The sequence below is a fragment of the Zonotrichia albicollis genome, chromosome 23 (genome assembly GCF_047830755.1).
Source record: "Zonotrichia albicollis isolate bZonAlb1 chromosome 23, bZonAlb1.hap1, whole genome shotgun sequence".
In the NCBI taxonomy this organism is placed as follows: Eukaryota; Metazoa; Chordata; class Aves; order Passeriformes; family Passerellidae; genus Zonotrichia; species Zonotrichia albicollis.
Genome location: NC_133841.1, coordinates 4,663,698 through 4,686,517, shown reverse-complemented (window position 1 = coordinate 4,686,517; position 22,820 = coordinate 4,663,698). Strand labels below are relative to the sequence as shown.

Here is a 22,820-nt window from a genome sequence, read left to right as displayed (position 1 = left end):
CAGGCCCTTTGCAATAAACCCCAAATTCCACAACCTGGCTGCAGAGATCTCTCATCTCCATCCATCCCGAACACGCATCCCCTTCATTCCTACACTTTCCTTTTCCCTTTCCCCCCACGTTCAGTGCTCTGGGAGGGAGATGCTCCATCCCTGGTGCTCCTGGCTGGTCCCTCCCCTGAGCTCCTCAAGCCTCTAAAAATCCTTACAAGGGATTTGGGGTTGGATCTGGGTCTGTTTTGTTGAAAACCCGATTTTCTGCTCCTGTCCTCGTTCTCTGCGGTTGTGGGGTCCCCTCTGCTGGTAGAAATCGAGTCAGGGGTCAGCAAAGGTTTCAGCTCAGGGATCTTTGCCTAAAAGCTGAATAATTCACCTGCAAATTCCTTGAGCACTGGGTAGTTCTGGGTTATCCCAGGATTTTCAGCATTTAAGGGGATAAGATGGGGACCAACTCTTCAGTGGTGCCTGTTGTGACAGGACGAGGGGGGAGGAGGAAGATAAAAATCTTCTTTTTTAAATTTAATCTAAATCGATCCTCCTCCTTATATCAGAGGTGGATGGATTCGGATTAAGTATAAGAAAGAATATATTTATTACTATAATATTTATTATTATAATATTTTATTATATTTTTATGTATTTATATATATTACATAGAATATATTATAACTATAATTGTAATAATTATATAATAATATAATTTTTGCAATTATATTATAATTATAATATTATAATAAATATAATAATTATAATAATTACAATAAAAGTTTAAATTTATTATATATATAATATGTATAAAATTATACATAATATATAATATATAAAATTTAATCTATATAATATATTATAGATATAATTAAATTATATATATTATATATAATTATAAAATATATAATGGTATCTATTATAATTGTAATATAATGACAATTATTAGATAAGAATATAATTATTATAATCATAATTATTATATTATAATAAATACAATAAGTATATTTATAATAATAAATAGAATAAAATAATTATATTAGTATTAGTATTCGCATTAGTATTCGTATTCGTATTAGTTTTAGTATTAGTATTATTAGTAGTATTAAAATAATATTTTTATTACTGAGGCATAGTACTGCTTGTCCAGAGAAGCTGTGGCTGCCCAAACCCTGCAAGAGGATGGAGCTCTGATCATCCTGGAAGGTGTTCCTGCCCCTGGCAGGGGTCTGGAGTGAGGTGGGTTTGATTTTAATCTCCTGTGATTCTCTGCTCAGCCCCAATGGCTCAGCAGGGAGAGCCTGGGAGCTCACTGCACCCACCAGGACCTGCTGGGATTGCCCTTGCTAAAGCTCCTGTGGCCTCTCCTGATCCATTCCATTCATTCCTGCCTGGCTCCTCCTGGTGCACCCAGAGGTGGAGCCACCACCCCTGGGCTGTGCAGAGCCTTGGCAGCGGGTGCTGCCTCTGCCCTTGCCCCCATGGCTGTTTCTGAGTGCCCTGAGCAATCCCAGCCCTTTCCCCAAATGGCCTCTTCCCCATGCCTGCCTTGGTGTCTTGTTTCCATCTGGAGCCTAAAAGGCAAAATTCCCACTGTGGGCGAGGCAGAGCTGGGATCTGCTTCCACCTGAGGTGTGCAAACTCCTCCTGCTGAGCTTCTCCATGGTGACAAACCCATCCCTGCATTCCCCTGAATTTCCCATGTGTCAAATAAAGGCCTGAAATGAGAGAGGCTCAGTGGAGATGCTCCATCACAGGGCACGCTGAGAACCAGAGTGTCCTGTCCTGTCCTGTCCTGTCCTGACCTGTCCTCTCCTGTTTTTCACCTGGAGCACATCTGGCACAGCTGGATGCAGCCTTGCTGTGTTCCAGGATCACTCCTGGAGTTGGAATCTCTCATTACTCCAGGTGTGAGTGCTGTGCCAGCCCTGTGCCAGGCAGGTGCCAGCCCTGGGAGGGTTCCTCAGCTGCAATCAACCCCTTTGTCCTGCTCTGTGCTCAGAATTCCCTTATATCAGCATGGCTGTGAAATCTTTTTGGGGTGCTCTTTGGGATGTAACCCAAGGATCCATGGATGTCCCCCATGGCTCACATTCCCCCACCACACTGCAGAGGTGCTTCCAGACCATCTGATGCTCCTGGGGTGCCCCAAATCTCCCAATTCTGTGATGGGAGAGCAGCCTGAGCCCCCCCAGCACCCCTAGCCTGGGCCCCCACACCTTTCTGGGGACTCCTTGGGGCCTTTTATCCTCATGCTCACCCCAAAAGCAGCTCCTGCCTCCTGCCAGATGGTCAATCATGAGCTCCAAGGGATATTTTAGTTTTGAGGGTTTCCCATTATGCAATGGCACAGACACAGCGTGGGGGAGGCGTTGGATCCTTCTTGCTTTGGGTTTACTAATAACGAGGGATTTGCTTGGAATTCTGTGTTTCTCAAGTTTGAGCAGGAGTCTGATGAGGAGAAGCTGAGGAGCAAAGGAGGCTCAGGGGGGACCTTGTGGCTCTGCACAGCTCCTGACAGGAGGGGACAGCAAAGGGGACAGCAAAGGGGTCGGGCTCTGCTCCAGGGAACAGGGACAGGACAGGGGAAGTGAGCTCAAGGGGAAGTTTAGGCTGGATCTTGGGAATATTGCTTTGTGGAAAGGTGTCAGGCATTGTCACATGTAATATAGAATATAGAATATAGAATATAGAATATAGATAATATAATATATAAAATATAACATATAGTATATATAATATAATATAATATAATATAATATAATATAATATAATATAATATAATATAATATAATATAATATAATATAATATATGATATATGATATATGATATATGATATATAACATATAACATATAACATATAACATATAACATATAACATATAACATATAATATATATTACATATTATATAGTATATAGTATGTATTATGTATTATGTATTATGTATTATGTATTATGTATTATGTATTATATGTAATATATAAGGTGTAATATGTAATATGTAATATGTAATATATAAGGTGTGACAGGGCAGTGGGGGAGTCACTGTCCCTGGGGTGTTTAAAGCCCTGTGGATGTGGCACTTGGGGACAGGGGTCAGTGGTGGCCTTGGCAGTGCTGGGAATGGTTGAACTCAATTATTTTAGAGGGAATTTCCAGCTAAAAAATTCCTTAATTTTCTGATCTCAGCACAGGAACACGAGGCTGTGGCTTCCCCCATGGGCTGCTGTGGGAGGTGCAGCAAGAGCAGAGGGTGAGGAGTGAGATCAGAGCTGATCATGGGACAATCCCTGACAGAACCATGAATTAGGAGGGAGAAGAGCTTGAGGACAGGCAGGAATGCTCTGTGCCTGGGGAGGAGCTGGAAAGGAGAGTTTGTGATGCGGAGAAAAGGCAGCCTGTGCTGTTGGGTGCCTCTGGACACCAGACCTGCTCCTCCTGCAGCTCCTGTGGCCTGGGCAGGTGGCCAAGGACCATCTCCCTTGTGCCAGGCACATCCAACATGTCGTGGTGTCCTTGTGTCCCAAACCCTGCCCTGCTCGAGAGCTGTGGGTGTTGTGTGACCCTGCAGGGCAGCAGGCTCAGCTGGGCCCACTTGGATTCCTTGTTTTTTGCCCTCCTGACCCCGAAGATTTGGAATAACTCAAAGATTCAGAAGCAGCCAGTGCATCTGGAATGTTTCTGACTCACTCATCGCGCTGGTATCTCGACACCAGCCCAAAATAACTCTGTGCTGTGGCACAGCTCTGCTGTGGATGGAGCAAAACTGCACCAAACCCTTCATGGGGTGCAGAGCTGCTCCTGGGGGGACACAGGGGACACAGGGGGACACAGGGGTCAGCAGGTCCTGGTGCAGACCCCCCTCACCCCCTGGGCACTGTCACCAGAGGACCCTCCAGCCCCTTCCTCACCCCTCACCCTGTCATAGGGGCAGAGGAAGAGGCTGATGGGGATGGGTTTAATGAGGTGGGAGACACTGCCCGGGGCTGGCTGTTCTCCCGAGGGAGCAGCACCCCAAGATGCTCAGACACCCCCAAAACCCAGAGGGGCTCAGGCACCCCCAAAACCCAGAGATGCTCAGACACCCCAAGCACCCCAAAATATTCAGACATTCCCAAAACCCAGAGATGCTCAGACATCCCCAGCACCCCGAGGCACTCAGGCACCTCCAGAGCACCCAGAGGGGCTCAGGCATCCCCAGCACCCCAAAATGTTCAGGCACCTCCAGAGCACCCTGAGATGTTCAGGCACCCCCAAAACACAGAGATGCTCAGACATCCCCAGCACCCCGAGGTGCTCAGACACCCCAAGCACCCCAAAATGCTCAGGCACTCCCAGCACTCCAAGGTGATCAGGCACCCCCAGAGCACCCCAAGGTGCTCAGACACCCCCAAAACTCAGAGATGCTCAGACACTTCCAGCACCCCAAGGTTCTCAGATACCCCCCACACCCAGAGATGCTCAGACAGCCCCAGCATCACCCAAGGGGCTCAGACACCCTAAAAACCCAGAGATGCTCAGACACCCCCAGCAGCCCGGCTTGAGCTCAGCTCATCCCCGCCGGGACCTGGGGCCGGTGCGTTCTCCTGCCACCCCCGGGGGCACCGGGGTCCCCCCAGGCACTGCCAGCCCCACTCCGGGGGCTCTGGGGGAGGTGGCACAGCGGGATTGTCCTGAGTGCTGCCCCTTGTCCCCTCTGCGGGCAGAGACGCTGGTGTGGTGCCCCCTGAGCAGCGCAGGGATGTGCGGGGATGGCACCGCGGGGACACGGGGATGGCTCCTGGGGACCTGGAGCGGCTCCTGCGCATCCCTGGGCTGTGCTGGGAGAGCCCTCTCCTGGTCGGAGTGCGGGGAGAGCGGAGTGAAGGGAGAGATCAGCCTGGTGTGCCCGGTGTGCCCGGGGAGAGATCAGCCCGTGCTGGGACAGGGATGGAACCGTGTCCCTGTGGTGGGACAGGGCTGGAGAAATGTCCTTGTGCTGGAACAGACGGTGCAGTGTCCCCATGTTGGACAGGGATGGAGCAGTGTCCCCGTGCTTGGTCAAGGATAGAGAAATGTCCCTGTCCTGGGACAGGTGTGGCAGTGTCCCCATGGTGTGACAGCAATGGAGCCATGTCCTTATGCTGAGACAAAGATAGAGCAGTATCCCCGTGCTGGGAGAGATGGAGCAGCGTCTCCGTGCTGGGGACAGGGATGGAGAAATGTCCCCATGCTTGGACAGGGGTGGCAGTGTCCCCATGGTGGGACAGATGGAGCCATGTCCCTGTGTTGGGACAGGGGTGGAGCAGTGTCCCCGTGGACAGGGGTGGCAGTGTCCCCATGGTGGGACAGGGTTGGCAATGTCCCCATGCTGGGACAACGGTGGATCCGTGTCCTTGCACAGGTCCCGAGCATCCCCGTGCTGGGACGAGGAGCAGCCATGTGCCCCCACGGTGGGACAGCGTCCCCAGCCCGGCAAACTCCTGGAAGGAGGGAGCTGGGTGACACCATGTGCCATCCTCTCCATGCCGGGAGCCACATCGGGGGTGGCTCCTGGCTCAGCGTGAGGGACAGGCCAGGCTGGAATGTGGGACACTGGGGACATGGTGGGATGAGCTTTAGGGCTCCAAGGACCGCAGCATCCTCACTGATGGAACCCGGGCACCCTCCCGCCCTCCTGTCCCCGTCCCCCTCTCCCCACGCGGGTGACAAGCACAGCCCCATCCTTTTCCAAATCTTTATTGTAAATAAATTCTGCGACATGGCAGGAGTCGGCCGAGGCCGGAGCCAGGGCCGGGCGGCTCCGGGGCTCCGGTGGCGGCTCCCAGCGCGTGCAAAGCGGGGCTCGGGGCAGGGGACGGAGCGGGGCTCGGGGCGGGGCTGGGGGGGCCGGGCCCGAGGCAGCAGCGGGGGCCGGGGGGGTTTTGCTCTCTTGGCTCTGGAAGCACCGGGTGCCCCCCCCTGCCCTCCCCCCGCCGCCCTGACAGCGTTAAAATCATTAAGAAAAATCCCGGTATTTATATTTTTATATATATATATAAATATATATATATGGATGTCCCCAAACCCAGTGACAGCGGTGGCTTCTTGCTCTGAACCGGGGGTGTCCCCTCGCTGTGGGGAGCAGCCCGGCACTGTGGCTGTGGCAGCTGTGGGGACACTCTGGTGACAGTGACAGATGGGGCTGATCCCAGAGCCCTGATGCCCACGGTGATCCCAGGTCCCCAGGTGTCCAAGAGCTGATATGTCACACCAGAAGCCACCACTGGATCCCAACCACCCCCGTCCTGCTGCCACCTCCCACGCTGTCCCCTGGGGTGCCACCACAGCCACAGCACCCGTGGGTGTCACACCAGGCTGGGTGCCACCCCATGGCCATGGCTGGGCTTGGGGACATCTTTGGTCACTCTCTGTCTCCATGGCAAAGGGACCTGGTGGTGGGCGAGGAGGGGACACAGAGGGGACACCCCACACTGCTGTGGACAGTGGGTACCATCCCCCATTGTCCCGTGCTGGGTGTCCCCAGGAGTGTCCCCACACACACTGGGTTGTGTCACCAAGTGTCACCAGAGATGATGTCCCCTCCATGCTGAGTGTCACCAGTGGTTACAGGGACCCGTGTGGCCCCCAGTGCTCTGTGTGCTGTGCTTTGGGTGGCCCTGCAGAGCCACCCCGTGCAGGTGACAAGTGCCACGTGCCACAGGGTGATGTGGGGGACAGCCAGCCTAGGGTGCCACCAGCCTGCCTTGGGGCTGGGGTGACAAGTGCCACCCAGCAAGCTGCCCTGTGTCCCCTGTACCCTTCTGTCCCCCCCAACCCCAGTGCCACCAGTTTGGGGGTCACCTGCCTGAGCTGGTGAAGGGGGGAAGCCTTGGGGACACCTCTGTCCCACCATTGGGGACTTCGGGGTCCCACAGCTTGGGGATGGGGGGACAATTTAAGGGGACAAACCCAACATGGGGGTGCTGAGCTGCTCTGGGGGGCGGGGAGGCACATTTGGGGTGCAGGACCCCAAGGGACCCCGTCTGGCCACTGGGCAGGGGGGGCACAACTCCAGGCCCTGAACTGGGGATGGGCACTGGGCTGGTACTGGGGACACTGCCCCCATCCTGGGGACACTGCCCTTGTCCTGGGGACACTGGCATTTTCCTGGGGACAGTGGCCTGGTACTGGGGACACTGGCATTGTCCTGGTGACAATTGCCACATCCTGGGGACACTAACCTTGTCCTGGTGACAATGGCCTCATCCTGGGGACACTGGCCCCATCCTGGGGACACTGGCATTGTTCTGGTGACAATGGCCTCATCCTGGGGACACTGACCCCATCGTGGTGACACTGCCCTCGTCCTGGTGACACTGCCCTGCCTTTTGGGGTGCCAGGACCTGGCTGGAAGATGCTGCTGGAGGGATGTGGGGCTGTGGGGGTGTGGGGGTGTGGGCGGGGGTCCCCTGGCCCCGCGGGTACATTCATGGCTCCCGTGCCTGCCGGGGGGGCCGGGGGGTCCCCGGACATTCGTGGCCGTGCTGGGGGGGCCGGGGGGCGCTCCCGGGTGTCCCCCCCTCCCCGCTCTCCTCGTGGGCCGGAGCCTCGGCAGCGCCGCCCCCGTTAATTGGTGTTAATGAGGCGCTGGGGGGGTGGGGCGGAGCGGCCCCGCTCAGGCCCCCCCGGACCTGCAACACAAAGTGGGGAGCGTTTAGTGGGGGGCTGTGACACGGGGGGGACACACGGGGGGACACTGAGCTGAAATGAGCCAGCACCAAGGGGGGGATGCTGTCAGACCCCCCCCCAGCGCTGCTCCCCTTCAGCCGGGGGGGCACAGAGATGGAGACAGCACGGCCGGACACACAGCACACGGACAGACAGGCTCCCACGCCGTCGGGCTGCCGCACGGTGACGGTGACGGTGACAGGGACGGTGACGGGACGATGGGGGGGACACGGTTACACTCCCTGCTGCGCCGGGTCGTACCTTCCTCGGCGGATGTTCCTTGGGGGGGTGGCAGGGGGAGAGGAGAGCAGCGTTAGTGCCACCACCGCCACCCCCGGGTCCCCGCTGTCCCCTCCCCGGTGTCCCTGATCCCGCCACAGGCAGCAGCGGTGCCACACATGGTGGGGACCCCAACCCAGCATCTCATGCTTGGGGACACAGCCATGGGTGACAGTGACAGTGACACCCCGATGGCACATGCAGGCAGGGCAGGCAGGGCTGGGGACAGGCAGGGGATGGCACAAGGGACCAGGCGGGGACAGGGGAGCAGGCAGGGACAGGGGAGCCGAGGGGGGACTGGCAGTGTCCCCCGGCGGTGACGCTGTGCGCAGGGGACGTGGCCGGTGACAGCAGCGGAGGGGACGAGCCATGCGGCGGTGGCTGCTTACTTAAATCCCCAGCCTGTCCCCCCTAGGACGATGGCAGCCACCAGCACGGCCCCCGCGATGGAGCCGATAATGATATTGGTGCCACTGGGACCTGTGACAGACGGGACAGGGGGGAGGGGACAGGGTCACACTCAGTGGGAAGGGGACACGGGGACATGGGACATAGCCCCGGGGAGTCGGGAAGGGGACAAACCCAGCCACAGGGAACATGTCAGTGGGGAGGGGACATGGGGACAGGGGGACAGGGGGACATAGCCCCGGGGATGCCCCAGGGCCAGGGGGAGTCGGGAAGGGGACAAACCCAGCCACAGGGAATATGTCAATGGGGAGGGGACAGGGGGACACAGGGACACAGCCCCAGCGCTGTGGGGACCTGGGAGGGGGGACAAACCCAGCACAGGGACCCACCTCAGTGGGGACAGGATGTGGGGACATGGGGACACCAGGTCACAGCCCCAGCACTGTGGGGACATGGGAGGGTGGCAAACCCAGCACAGGGACCCACCTCAGTGGGGACAGGGGGACACAGGGACACAGCCCCAGAGCTGTGGGGACCCGGGAGAGGGGACAAACCCAGCCCTGCCCGGCTGAGCTGCAGCACCAGGGTGGGGTGGGGACACTCTGGCTGGGGACAGTGCGGGACAGCCCAGGCTGTGTGGCCTGGGGACAGCAGGGAGCCTTGTCCCCGGGGCACACGGACCCTTGTATCGCTCCGTCTCCCCCGTGGGCTTCGGCTCCGGGATGGGGTCGTAGACGCTGCAGTCCTTGCCCGTCCACTCGGCCCGGCAGATGCACTTCCCCTCGTTGCTGCAAACCTGTGAGGGGACAGCATCACCCCCTGTGAGAATCTGCATGAATTTTCCCTCATCTGCCTCTTTAGGGGACCACTGAAGAGAAAACCCGCCCTGTCTAGAATCTCTGGCTCTGAAGGAGAAAGTCACACGCCTAGGCCCTGAGATCTGAGAGCATTGCTAAGTTCTTGTTTTCACAGGTGTGTTTGCTGTATGCAGGGGCACCGTGCCCTTTTTTCAACAATAGCCGTGGGAGCTGTCCCACCTCTCGGCCTGGCTGGACTTCTCCTGAGTTTTGGGTGGTCTCCTACAGAAGACCCTCACCTGTTTTACAACCACCGTGACAGACAGACAGAGATGTAAGGAGCCTCTCCATCAAGGACTGAAAAGGCCCCTCTGCTCCTTCCAAGGACTGGGACTGAGACCCCCAGCCCAGGGCAGGTGTGTGGGGGAGGCAAGCTGACCAAAGCGAGATGTTTGCCTGCAGGTTGTGACAACTGGACCACGAAAACAATGGCTCTTATTTACTGCTGAGAGCATGGACTACCTGTTACACCTGTTCCTTATTGTATCTGTTTTCCCCCCCGCCCCAATTTTCAATAATAAAAACCTCTGAGTTAGCTGAAGGTTTTGAGATCTCCCCGATGTAACAGGCGGATCCTCGGCTGGACTGGACCAAAGGACTACTCCTCTACATTTCTATCTACTGATGAGGATCTTACTCTTCTAGTATATTAATTACAATCCACTTCCAATCCTTAGAATATGATTTTAATCCAGAGAAGCATAATAAACATAATCTTATCATACTAACCCTAAGTATCCTCCTGACTGCACTAAACTTTTGACTCGCCCAAATAACCCTTGACTCAGAAAAACTATCCCCATATGAGTGTTGGGGGAAGTTGAGGGGGAGTTTTTTCCCCCTCTCTCTCTCTTTCCTTTCTCTTTCTCTATCTTTTTCTCTCCCTTAATCCCTCTATCGCATTTTGCTGTGGTCATTCAATAAAGGTGCATTACACTTCTCTGGATTTAAACCATATTCTAAGGATTGGAAGTGGATTGTAATTAATATACTAGAAAAGTAAGATCCCCATCAGAAATGTAGAGGAATAGTCCTTTGGTCCAGTCCAGCCGAGGATCCGCCTGTTATGTCGGGGAGATCTCAAAATCTCTAGCTAACTCAGAGGTTTTTAGTATGATAATTCTATTGGAAATTGTGAGGGGGGAGAAACAGATACAATAAGGATTATCACTGCAAACCCCCTTGTGCCATGTTGGTTTTTTGCACCCTGACATCACCCCACAAACCATCACGAACCCCATTCGTAAGGACGGATCGTGACACCCCCGGGGTGTCCCCCTGTCCCCGGAGCGTCCCTCACCCCGTGATCGAAGCAGATCTTCCCGTCCCAGCTGCCGGGGCAGGAGCTGAAGTTAAAGGCGGTGGCTGGAAGGCATTTGCGGTCGAGACAGAGCATTCCGGGCCCGCAGGGTGTCCCGTCCTCCACGTAGCTCAGGTCCGAGCCGTCCACCAGCTGCACGTGGCCGCCCCTGTGGCAGGACAGCCCCCCGGGTGACACCGGCACCCCGAGGAGCCGCGGCCGGTGCCGGTGTCGGCGCTGCCGGTACCTGCAGTCCACGTAGCGGTTCTGGTGGTAGAAGGTGGTGGTGGCGATCTCCCCGCTGAGCTCCCCCAGCCGCGGCGAGCCCGAGATGTTGGCGCACAGGAGGAATCCGCAGAGGACGTCCCTTCAAAGGGGGGACAGCGGTGGTGTCACCAGGTGTTGCAGTGTGATGGAATGGCCTGTTTCAGCTATCCCAGTTCCTCCCCCAGGTGTGCCAATACCCTCTCCCTTCCCCTCCCCTTGTCTCCTGCTGAGGGCTGTCCATCAATCTCAGTATGCCAGCAAGGGCATCGTGTGATCGGCAGAGTTCAAAAGATGCCTCTCAGCCCTGGGGACACTGGGCCATCCAGGTGTCATTTGTCCCTTGAGACTTCCCCTCCCTCACCTGGTTGGTGGGATCCCTACCCCTTCCCTGGGGTTAAAAGACACAGCAACCACACGGTTCTTGTTCTGTTGGAGCTGTTGCTGCATTCAGAGGCCTGAGGGCCAGGAATAAAGCTCTGGATCCAAGCCCTCCATCAGGACCTGACTCCTTTTTCCTTCACCATCACCTAAAGCCTTTCTTCCAGAGGTAAACCTGAGTTCCTGCATGCCTGGGCTTGTCCCAAGTGCCAGTGGCAGCATCCAGTCAGCCAAAGGTGTCTCTGAGGTGAAACCACCACAGCTGCTGCCTCTGGTCAAGCAGCAAGGGCCAGATGAGCCCAGGCACATTCCACCCGGCAATATTGGGATTTAATTCCAATAACCAGGGCGGGCAGGTGGCACTGGAGGGGTGGTGGCATGGGGACAGGGGACACTCACTGCTTGTTGCACTGCAGCCAGCCCAGCCCCTCGCGGCCGCAGTTCCCCCGCTCTGTCCCCTCCACGTTCAGCTTCTCGTAGCAGAAGCGCTCGGCCGAGCCTGGCAGAGAGCAGCGAGTGTCACCCGCTTGTCACCCCCTGTGTCCCCTCCCCGCCCCAGGCCGGCACTCACTGCGGCCCCAGAGCGCGTTGCACTGACGGTCCCGGGTCTTGCAGCGCCCGCCGTAGCATCGGCCCTGCGGGGAGGGGACAGCGTCAGGGTGGGGGAGATTCGGGGCTGGATGGGGGTCAGGGGGGCGCAGGGGCTGGAGAGGGGTCAGGGGGCTGGAGAACAGTCAGGGATTCTGGAGGGGGCTCAGGATCTGTAGAGGGGTCAGGGCTGGGGGAGGATCAGGGGCTGGAGAGGGGTCAGGGGTCCTGGAGGGGGTTCAGGGGCAGGAGAGCAATCAGGGGTCCTGCAGGAGGCTTAGGGGTTGGAGAGGGGTCAGGGGTCCTGGAAAAGGTTCAGGGAATGGAGAGGGGTCAGGGGTCCTGGAGGGGGTTCAGGGCCTGGAGAGTGGTCAGGGGTAGGGAGGGGTCAGGGCTGGAGAGCAGAGAGGTCCTGGAGGGGGCTTAGGGGACAGGAGAGGGGTCAGGGGTCCTGGAGGTTCAGGGGCTGGAGAGGGATCAGGGGACTGGAAGGGACTCAGGGGCTGGACAGGAGTCAGGGGTCTGAAGAGGGGTGACAAGGCTGCAGAGGGGCTCACCCACGTGCCCTGCAGGGAGGTGCTGCAGGGACAATGAGCCCCCCACACATCCCCCCCATGGGTGGTTCCAGGAACACTGCCCTGGGTCATGTGGTGCAGGGATCAGAAACCACATGTGTGCACAGCCAGGGGACAGCAGGACCCCCAAAACCCCAAACCCAACACCCAGGGGCTCCAAACCCCACACCCAGGGGCTCGGGACACCAAAAACCCACACCCAGGGGCTCAGGACCCCCAAACCCACATCCAGGGGCTCAGGACCCCCCAAACCCCCAAACCCACACCCAGGTGTGTGTGTGGCTCAGCTGTGGCTGCGATTGCTGACAAAAAGTCACAAAACTGGTTTGAGTTGGAAGGGACCTTAAAGCCCATCCAGTTCCATCCCCTGCCACGGGCAGGAACAGCTCCCACCAGGCCAGGCTGTTCCCAGCCTTGGACAGTCCCAAATGCACTTTAAACATGCACAAGCCCCAGTGCTGGAGCCTGTGGGGATGTGAGGCTGGGCTGAACTCACCTGCTCGTTCTCACAGAAGTATCCATCCAGCTTGTGCAGGTTGGGGGGACACTGTGGGCACAGGGAGAACAGGTTGGGCGATGCCACAAAGCCCCACAACGTGTCCCACGGTGTCCCCTGGCCCCACTGACCTGGCTGGAGTCCCCGGTGCAGGTCTCAGGGATGTCACATTCGTTCACAGCCTCCCGGCAGGACACTCCACGTGGCTCGTACTGCCCGGGGCAGAAACCCCACTCAGCAGGAAGGGGACAGGACCCCACTGGATCCACATCCTGATCCTGGACCCCCTGAGCCCCCTGGACACCCCCAGCCCCTCACTGCTGTAGTGCGTTTTTATACTTTGTAATACTTTGAACTAATTTTGGTTTTGTATGTCTATATTTTTCCCAAATGGTTTATCCCAGACTGTACCCCCCTCCCTTTACCTGTGTAATCCCTCTCCCTGGATGAGATCCTCCCCAAGCCCCCACCCTGGCTCTCTGGCAATCACTCAGCATCCCATTCCCTCCATCTAGAAACTTCTGTCCAGGTCCTCGAGTGATCAGTCAGAAGCCAGGGCTCAGCCCCCCAAGCCTTACAAAGAGTGTGTTAAAGCTCTACACTACAAAAATCTAAGAACTTTATGACTCTCTCCCCATTAACAGGCTAACCTATATTTAAATAGCAGAATTAACGCTGTCCATCCCCCAGTACCCATCCCTCAGGGTCACTCATTGGTCAGTAAAATGTTCTCTACTCTGGGTTTCCACCTCCCTTTCAATGTAACCTTGGCACATCTTCCAGGGCTCTTAGCAGGAGCACCCTGAGGTGTAGGGGCTCCTTTGGGACTGCTAGAATAAAAAATTTGATTAATCCCTGCTAAGAGTCATCCCTTTATCTTCTACCAATGTTCTGCTGCAAAGGTGGCCAGCCTGGGTGCCCTCAGCACCCTTGGGGCACAGGGAGTGTCCCCCCACTGCCAGAGGCACAGAGACCCCTCACCTTGCAGCCCTTGCAGCAGAGCCCGTCGCTGCACATGGCGTCGTGGGTCAGGGTGCATTTCTTGCAGCAGTTTCCGCCGCTCCTCGCGCATTCCTGCCGGGACATCAGCCGGGATCATCCCCCTGGGCATCCCTGCAGCCCTCCCAGAGCAGGAGGAGCATCCCCGGGCCTGCTCACCGCCAGCGAGCCGCAGTCGCACTCCTCGCCCGCCTCCACGAAGCCATTGCCGCACTCCGGGGGATCCAGGAGCTGCGGGGACCGGGGGGGACAGGGGACACACAGACACACACAGGGAGCTGCTGGGGACCCCGAGCCATCCCCTGCCGTGAGCCCCCCAAAAGGGCATCACATCCCCGGGGATGGCAGCACCCCCAAAGGGTGCCATGAGGTTCCCCTGCTCCGGGAGCTCAGCAGGGGCTGGGGACACCTCGAGGGACCCCCGGAGCATCGGTCCCCACTGTGTCACCCCAAAGGGCCGGGGGGGCTGTGTTACCTTCAGGGGTTTGTTGAAGAGGCAGCTGCCGCCGCCGTCCTGCAGGAACTGGTTGTACTCATCGATGCTGCAGCGGGAGAACTTCCGAGGGAGGTAATACCTGTGGGGTGGGGTCACTGTCATTGTCACTGTCACACTGTCACTGTCACAGCGCCACACCCTGCCCGGGGCACTGCTGGACACACCAACCCGGGCAGGAGCTCGGCAGCGGTGACACGAGGTGTGGTGGCAGCGATTGTGGCAGGGATGTGGCAGGGGATGTCACACGACGTGTAGCAGGGATGTGGCAGGGATGTGACAGAGGATGTGACAGAGGATGTGGCAGGGATGTGGCAGATGTGGCAGATGTGGCAGGGATGTGGCAGGGATGTGGCAGGGATGTGGCAGATGTGGCAGATGTGGCAGGGGATGTGGCAGGGATGTGACAGGGATGTGACAGGGATATGGCAGGGATGGGACAGGGATGTGGCGTGGATGTGACAGAGGATGTGACAGAGGATGTGACAGAGGATGTGGCAGTGCCACCCCGAGCGCGCACCCACCCTGTGTCCTCCATGATACAGCCCAGCCACGAGTCCGGACAGCGACAGTCCCCTGCGAGGAGAGGAGAGGGCTGAGGCTGCAGAATGTCCCCCGCCAGCCCGGTGGCACCGCGGCGTGTCCCCGCTGTCCCCGCTGTCCCCGCTGTCCCCGCTGTCCCCGCGGTACCTGCGGCCGTGCGGTGCTTGTTCCACATCATGCCCACGTTCTGCCCCAGGGTCTGTGCCAGTGTCACCGCCATGGCCGCCACGTTGCCGTACTGCTCGGGAGGGACGCGGTGTCACCTCGGGGACCCCCGTGCGTGTCCCCAGCGCCCCTCGGGGGAGTCCCCCCGCACCCACCTCGTTGACGCCGCCGGCGCGGGCAGCGGAGCAGATGCCCCCGACAAAGGCGGTGCCGCTGCGGCTGCTCTGGAACGTGTAACCCCTGCGAGGAAGAGGATGGTGGGGACGGGGGACGCTGTCCCCGGGCCCGGGGGGGACGCGTGGGCGCAGCGCTCACGAGAAGAGGTGCACGGTGTCGCTGTGCTCTGCCAGCCCCTCCCGCCGGTACTTGACAAACTCGTTCAGGGTCTCCAGGGGGTCCTGTCCCACCCGGATGCGGTCCTCGGCCGCCCACGTCTCCATGGCCACCAGCACGATGCGAGTGTTGAGCTGCTCCTTGTAGATCTGTGGGGACAAAGGGACAGGGCTGGGGACGTGAAACCTCCCAGGGATAAACCCCCATGGACAACTGCAGGAGCTGGGCACACACATCCCTCACCAGGGACAATTCCCCAGGGACAAACCCAGCAGGTTCCAAAGGAAAAACAAGCATGGGACAAATTCCCTGGTGCCAAACACTCAAGGGACCAACCCAGCAGGTGCTGAGGACCAAACCCCAGGATAAACCAGCAGGAACTAAGGATAAAGTCCTGGGAACAAATGCACCAGCTGCTGGGAACAGTCCTCTCAAGGACAACCCCTCCAGGGACAAACCCACCCTGTGCCGAAGGAAAAACAAGCATGGGACAAACTCCCTTGGGCCAAACTCTCAAGGGACCAACCCAGCCGGTGCTGAGGACCAAATCCCGGGATAACCAGCAGGAATTAGGGACAAAATCCCTGGGAACAGCTGTTGGGAGCAGTCCCCTCATGGAATAACCCCTCCAGGGACAAACCCAGCAGATGCCAAAGGAGAAAGAAGAGTGGGACAAATTCCCTGGGCCCAAACACTCAAGGGACCAACCCAGCAGGTGCTGAGGACCAAACTCCAGGATAAACCAGCAGGAACTAAGGATAAAGTCCTGGGAACAAATCCATCAGCTGCTGGGAACAGTCCCCTCAAGGATAACCCCCCTGGGACAAACCCACCAGGTGCCAAAGGAAGAATAGGCATGGGACAAACTCCCTTGGGCCAAACCCTCAAGGGACCAACCCAGCCGGTGCTGAGAACCAAACCCCGGGGTAAACCAGCAGGAATTAGGGACAAAATCCCTGGGAACAGATCCACCAGTTGCTGGGAGCAGTCCCCTCAAGGATAACCCCCCTGGGACAGAGGGATAAACCCAGGAATTACCCACTGGGGATAAATCCCATGGGAATGAAGGGTAATGAAGCCCCAAGGGACACACCCTTCAGATGCCGGGGATTATCCTCCCAGGGACAACCCCCCCAAGGACAAACTCCTCCCCTCACCATGTCAGCCAGGTTGACCACGGATTTGGCGAAGTTGCTGGTGAGAACTACGGACTTGCGGAGCTGCAGGAACTGCGGGCACAGCAGGGCCGGGTGGGATTGGGGAGGCGAGGGCCAGACCGACCCCTCCCCACCCCCGCCAGCCCCGGGACCCCCCCTCTCACCAGCTGGTGGTCGTTCACCACGGCCAGCTCGATGTACTTGGTCTCGCTGTGCACCGTGTGCTGGGCTCGGCGGACCTGCAGGGGGAACCCGCGGCTGAGCCGGGATGGAGCTCCCGAGCCCTCCGGGGATGGTTGGGATGCAGGGAGAGGACAGAGCCATCCCATGGTTGGGATGCGGCCCCACCAGAGTTCCAGGCAGGAACAGCACTCTGCAAACACCCACGGAGGAGTGTGAGGAAGGCCACTGCAATTAAGATTGTGAGGGCATAGGAGCAGGCTTTGATGAGGTTGATTAAGAGAGGGTAGTTAGTCGTGGGAGATGATTTGAGTTAAGCTAGGGAGAGGATTTGAACCTCTGAGTTAAAGGACTTAAGCCTTTTGCATTTTCCGAGCTCTGCCATGCTGGCTGGTCCTTTTCTTGGACGTGGTGGAGGAGCCCGGCAGCACCCACAGAGATCAACCAGGCTCCAGCACCCTTGTCCCCTGCCCGTGTCCTCTGTCCCCTGCGCACCCCGCTGTCCCCACTGACCTGCCGCCGCCGCCGCAGCTTTGGGATCCCACCGGGAACACGCTGGCTCAGCGTAGGGAAGAGGCAGCCTGCAGGGAAGGGACAGAGCTGGTGGCACAGCAGGACACAGGGCCACCGAGGTGACCGCCAGGGGACAGCTTTGTGAGAGCGCTCACCCAGTCGGGGACAGCTGGGGATGCGCTGCACGATGTGCGGGCGAAGACCCTGCAATGGGGAGAGGTGTCACGGCCATGCGTGCGACAGGAGGAGTGCCACGTCCCCGTGTCCCCATGGCTGTCCCCAGGCCACAGCCAGCGCCACCTTGGGGCGGTGGCAGCGCTCACCTGCCCGTGCTCGGCGCCCGCCTGGGGCTCGATCAGGTACATGGCTCGGCCGTCCGAGAAGACCCCGCTGCAAACAGAGGCGGCCGTGTCGGGGTGCAGAGGGGTGCAGCCCCCCGGCCCCCCTGCCGGCTCTGGGGGTACTCACCGCAGGCCCTGGCAGCTGGAGAGGGCGGCGAAGGAGCGCGGCTGCCCACGGATCCGGCCCTGGTAGTAGCAGTGCTCCCCTGCGCCCTGCGGAGCGGGGATGGGGATGAGCATCGGGGGCTGCCCAGTTCCACACCCCCAGGGCTCTGGGGTTCAGTGCCGGGCACCCTCAGGGTGTCCTGCTCGAGGAGCATCTCCCAGCACCATGGCAGCACCCTGCCAGGCAGGGCTGGGCACCCAGGGGCACCCAGGGGTGGGAGGGGGGATAATGAGCTGCTGGGGACCATTAATGGGCTTTTGTGGGATTTATGAACTGGCCACACAACCCCTGCACTGGCACAGCACATTTTACACAGCATGGTGTAGTTTGGCACAGCACAGTGTGGTTTGGCACGGCGTGGTTTGGCACGGTGTGGTTTGGCACGGCATGGCACACATCTTACCGTGCTGTGGCTGCCGTTGCTGCCCGCACCGACGTGCCGCTCCACGTAGTGGGAGGCGAGGAGGTGGCTGAGGGAGCAGGTGAGGAGTAAGAGGCCGTAAGGGGCGGGGAGGAAGAGGAGGAAGAGGGAGACAACAGCAGCCATCCACGTGCAGGCACCACCCCGGTGCGGAAGACCACCCACCAGCCATATCCAAGGTACCACCCCGGCATGGAACCCCCCCAGTTTGGGGTCCCTGTCCCCTCTGCCCCACCCGCACTGTTGGATGGTTCAGCACAGCTCCCCCATCCCCGGGCACCCCCAGCTCCTCCTCTCCGCCCTGGGGACAGCAGCAGCAGCCCCTGGTCCCCGCCAGGATCCGCGGCTCACTCACTGGTTCAGCCGGAGATCGAGGGTGAAGGCTGAGCCGAAGGCACGCACCATGAAGCTCACCTGTGCCAGGTGCAGCCCCTGCAGGGGGCAGAGCAGTTAACCCCCAAAAAATTCATAACTAAAATAATCATGAAAACCCAAATCCCAATACACAGCCTGTAAGGATGTACTTTTTTTAAACCAAAAAATCAGCATAAATAAAACTCGGGTGGTTTTTTTTTTGGTTTTTTTTTTTGGTTTTTTTTTAACCTCTGGAGCCCTGGGATGGCACCTGCGCTGGGGTGGGGGTACCGGAGGTTCCCCCCAGCGCTGGGCCCAGCCCGCCCGCGGCACCGGAGCCTCCGCTCCTCCCGCCCTGCGGCGCCGCCGCTCCTGACCTAATTCCCAATTCCTAATTCCCCATTCCTGCCGCCGGCAGCGGGAGCCGAGCGCTGCGGCGCGGCCTCACACCCGGCAAAGTCGGCGCGCACCGGTGAGAGCCCGGCACCGGCGGGGAAACGGCAGCAAAGCCAAACCCATCCCTGCGTGCCCCATCCCCTTGCTGGGAACCCGGCGCAGCTCGGGATGAGGAGCTGCCATCACAGGGATGTCCCGGGCCCCGTTGGCATCCCGGGCTCCGGCAGCGCTACCGGAGAGGGCTCTGCCAGCCCCGAGCTCCCCCCGCCGCGACACCCGGGTTTAACACGGCCCTGGCCCCCCTCCAGCGCTTCCCGGCGTCCGGAGGTTTCACTCCACGCCCGGTGTAAATAAATCACCTCTGCGGCCAGAGCATCTCCTCATCTCGCCTTTCTCCGGCGCGCACGGGGATCGATAGGCGCCGGCCTCCGCCGCTGCCAGCACCGCAACTCCCCCGTGGCGGATGGGGAGCGTGAGCTGCTCCCCGAAACGAACCCCGAAACAAACCCCGAAACAAACCCCGAAACAAACCCCGAAACAAACCCCGAAAGGCGGGGATGGGTGGGGGGCATTGCCCGAGCCGGGGCTGGGCTGGGGACGGCACTGGGTGGGACCTGGGGGCCTGAGCCGGACCCACGGGTCTGTTCTGGCTTCGTCTCTCCCAACACCCAGATTTAATGGAACTCTGCGGCACAAATCCGTGTCCCTCCCGGCAGTGGGATGGTCCCTGGGGGATCAGGGCTCCGGTTTGGGATGCCGGTACACGCTGGGGTGTGGCTGGGCCAGCGACGGCGCTGCCTGGGGACCTGGAGCTGCCACCTGCCAGGGACCCCGAAAAGGGAGCGGGTTGGGGGCTCTCGTTCACTTACGGGTCCTCCTCCTCCTCCTCCGGGCTCATGCCTGACCCTGGTGTCCAACTGATGCTTTGGGACCTCTCCTCCCGAGCTCTGCCCCACCAGCCTGCTGGGGTGGGTGATTTGGGAGAGCACCCGCCCCTCCTGCCATGCGGCCCGCGGGAGCCGCCGCGGCAGCGCTCCGGCCTGCGAGGCAGCACCTGCGGGACAGGGACAGGGACAGGGTCACGGCCACCCCGGGAGGAGGACGGACAGAGACACAAGGGCCTGGGACAAGGGGATGAGGAGGGACAGGGAGTGGGAACACGCGGAGGTGGGAGAGGAGGGAACAGAGTTGATGAATGTGCTCAAGAAAGGGACACTCGTGTCCTGGATGGGATGGCCAGGGATTGTCGCAGGGCGCACAGCTGGGGAAGATCCAGGTGTGCCCAGAAGGGGACAGCCGGGCAGCACGGGCTGGGAGGGGTGACCAGGAGGGGATCACAGCAGGGTGGGGAAGCTCAGGAGGTCTCAGGTACAGTGGCATGTCCTAAAGGGGACACATAGGGGACATGGGTGGCTGATAAAGTGATGCATCCCAGAAGGGGACATGCAGGGGAGAGAGGGCTCAGAAATGCCAGCACACCTGGAGGAAAGGTTGGGGTGGGGTCAGCAAATCCTGGAGGGAGCATGCAGGGAAAAGGGGGGGCTGGAATGGGGACACATCTCCGAGGGGACACCCAGGGGACAGAGAGGGCCAGGATGGGCCCACCGAATGGGAGATGGAAGACCGGTATGGGGACATCCCCCTAGAGGGGACAAGGAGGGGACAGCAGGAATGGTGCAGGGACACCTTTGGAGGTGACAGCCAGGGGACACGGTGCGTGGCCGCTATGGGGACACATCCCAAGGGGACGCGGAGGGCTGCTGTGAGGACATCTATGGGGCATGCAGGGCACGGGGGATGCGGGATGGGGACACATCCCGGAGGGGACACGGGGGGCTGCGATGCGGCCCCTCCGGAGAGGGAGCGCGGCGGGGCCGCTGCGGGCACAGCGCGGTGGAGGGCGCGGGGCCGGGGCCGGGGGGGAACGCGGGATTGCGGGGCCGGGGCTGCGGGGCCGGGGCCGGGCAGGTGCGGGGGGATCGCGGGCCCGGCCCCTCCCGGGGCTCTGCGGGGCGGCGCTGCGGAAAAATGTGTCGATGCAGCGAAAAAGCCGCAGCGGCGGCGGCGGGGCCGGGAGCGGAGCGGGAGCGATGCGGGGCCGGGAGCGCGGCGGGAGCGATGCGCGGCCGGTACCGGAGCCGGTAGCGGGGCCGGTACCGCGGCGATGGCGGAGCGGGAGCGGGTCCGGACCTACCTGCCCGCGGGGCGAGCGAGAGCAGCGCGGCCAGCAGCCACCCCCGCAGCGGGCTCATGGCTCCCTCATGCTCCGCCGGCGGCCGCGCCGGGCCCGCCGCGCCGGGGACCGTCACCGTCCCGTCCGGCCCCCCCGCCCCGGGCCGGGCCGGCAGCGCCGCCCCCGCCCCGCCCGCACGCGGCCCCGGGCCCGCCGGACCGGACCGGCACCGGCACCGGCAGCGCCGGCAGCGGCACCGGCAGCGCCGCCCCGGGCCCGCCCCGCCCCGCCCGGCCCCGCCGCCCCCGGTACCGGCCCCTTCCACCCTCCCCGCCCCGGCTGCCGCAGCGCCGCTGGCACCCGCGGCACTGCAGCACCGGAGCCCCGCTGGCAGCACCAGCACCCCCGGCCGGTACCGGAGCTGCCGGTGCCATCACCCCCGGAATGGTACCGGAGCCCCGGGCACCCTGCAGCAGCGGGAACCGCCGGTGCCAGACCCTCCAGCCAGAGCAGACTGTGTCACCCCACAGCCAGGGACAGGGACACCAGGACAGGGACACCAGGATGAGGCTCCCCAACCAATACTGGAACCTCGGGACAGAATCAAACCCCCCTCAGCCACTGCTGCCCCCCCAGCCGGTGCAGGACCCCCACACCAGAACCAGTCCCAAACCCTCCCCACACCAGTACCAGGCTCCCCAGCCAGTTCAGGGCCTCCAGTTGGGATTGGAGCCCCCAGTCTGCACCGTGCCCCCCTCAGCTGGCACAGAGTCCCTGCCTTGTCCCCAGTCCCCAGCTGGTCCCCAGCCAGTCCCAGAGCCCCTGCAGATTGTCCTGGGGCTGCCAATAAGTACCAGCACCCACAGCATCATCAGAGCCCCCCAAATGGGACTGGAGCCCCCAACCAGCACCACCCTCCCAGCTGGAACTGAGCCCCTGCCTGGTGCTGACTGTGCCAAAGGGGATGGTGCTGGAGCCAGGGAGTGCTGCTGCCCACAGCACTGGGGACACGGGGCTGAATTCCCAGTTCACATCCCTCACCCTCCTCCAGGACAACTTTTTTGGACCTTTTTGCCCCATTTTGTTATGGCTCCAAGTCCCTCTGAGCTTGGCCAGTTATCCCCAGTGCTGGCAGAGCCACCAGGAGCTGAAACCTGAGAGGCAGCTGCACCAGAGGGGCTCCAGGACCTTCTCAGCCACACTCAGGGGGTTCCTGGCTGGCAAATGCTCCTTTCCAGGCAGGTCAGCATGGGGCAGGCAGGGCTTCCACACTGGGACCTGCTGCCCTTGGACCTTCCTCTTCCTCCATGCAGCATCAGGTGCAGCAGAGATGATCCAGCACCTGCTTGGCTCCTCAGGAGCTCTGAGGGTGCCAGCCCGAGGGGGACAGTCCCTCCCAGAGCCCTTCTGGTGCTCCTCAGCACCACAGGGACAAAGAGGTGCCCAGCAGGGTGGATCTACACCTGGTACCAGGGAACAGCTGGTCCAGTGGAAGGGGGATGCATGATCTTTAAGTCTCTTCCAAGATTCTCCATCTCCAGCCTGGACATCTCATCCAAGGCCTGCAGGGTCCCCATAAGGCCATGAAGGAGCTGCTTCAGTCCCTCAGAGAGCAGGCACTCCATGGTGCAAGTCACTGGTCAGCACGAGGCGGGGGCAGATGGCACTTGGGGGTCCCTCTCCCCTCCCTGGAAGGGTCAGGCTTGGTGAAACACAGCTGCTGATCTCCCAGGTGAGCTCACTACCATGAGATAACCAGTGTCCA

At 59.9% G+C, this 22,820-nt stretch overlaps 1 protein-coding gene across 2 annotated transcripts; it reads right to left on the bottom strand.

The window, feature by feature from the left end:
- Positions 1-5,689: 5,689 nt before the first annotated feature.
- Positions 5,690-21,331, bottom strand: LOC102073149 (disintegrin and metalloproteinase domain-containing protein 11). 2 transcript variants are annotated; one of them, XM_074557940.1, is made up of 26 exons: positions 21,077-21,331; positions 19,752-19,936; positions 18,488-18,564; positions 18,115-18,181; positions 17,673-17,758; positions 17,528-17,594; positions 17,360-17,408; positions 17,205-17,272; positions 16,676-16,750; positions 16,512-16,583; positions 15,337-15,503; positions 15,177-15,261; positions 15,004-15,094; positions 14,838-14,889; positions 14,296-14,395; positions 13,980-14,051; positions 13,803-13,895; positions 12,953-13,033; positions 12,822-12,872; positions 11,734-11,797; positions 11,562-11,661; positions 10,765-10,884; positions 10,518-10,686; positions 9,042-9,156; positions 8,342-8,432; positions 5,690-7,952 (listed from the first exon to the last, which is right to left on the bottom strand). In XM_074557940.1, exons 1-26 carry the CDS (start codon positions 21,132-21,134, stop codon positions 7,907-7,909), a joined length of 2,301 nt encoding a protein of 766 aa, XP_074414041.1. In that variant the 5' UTR covers positions 21,135-21,331; the 3' UTR covers positions 5,690-7,906. The 2 variants fall into 2 exon arrangements, with proteins under 2 accessions (XP_074414041.1, XP_074414040.1); XM_074557939.1 differs by lacking the exon at positions 8,342-8,432.
- Between the last annotated feature and the right edge of the window lie 1,489 nt (positions 21,332-22,820).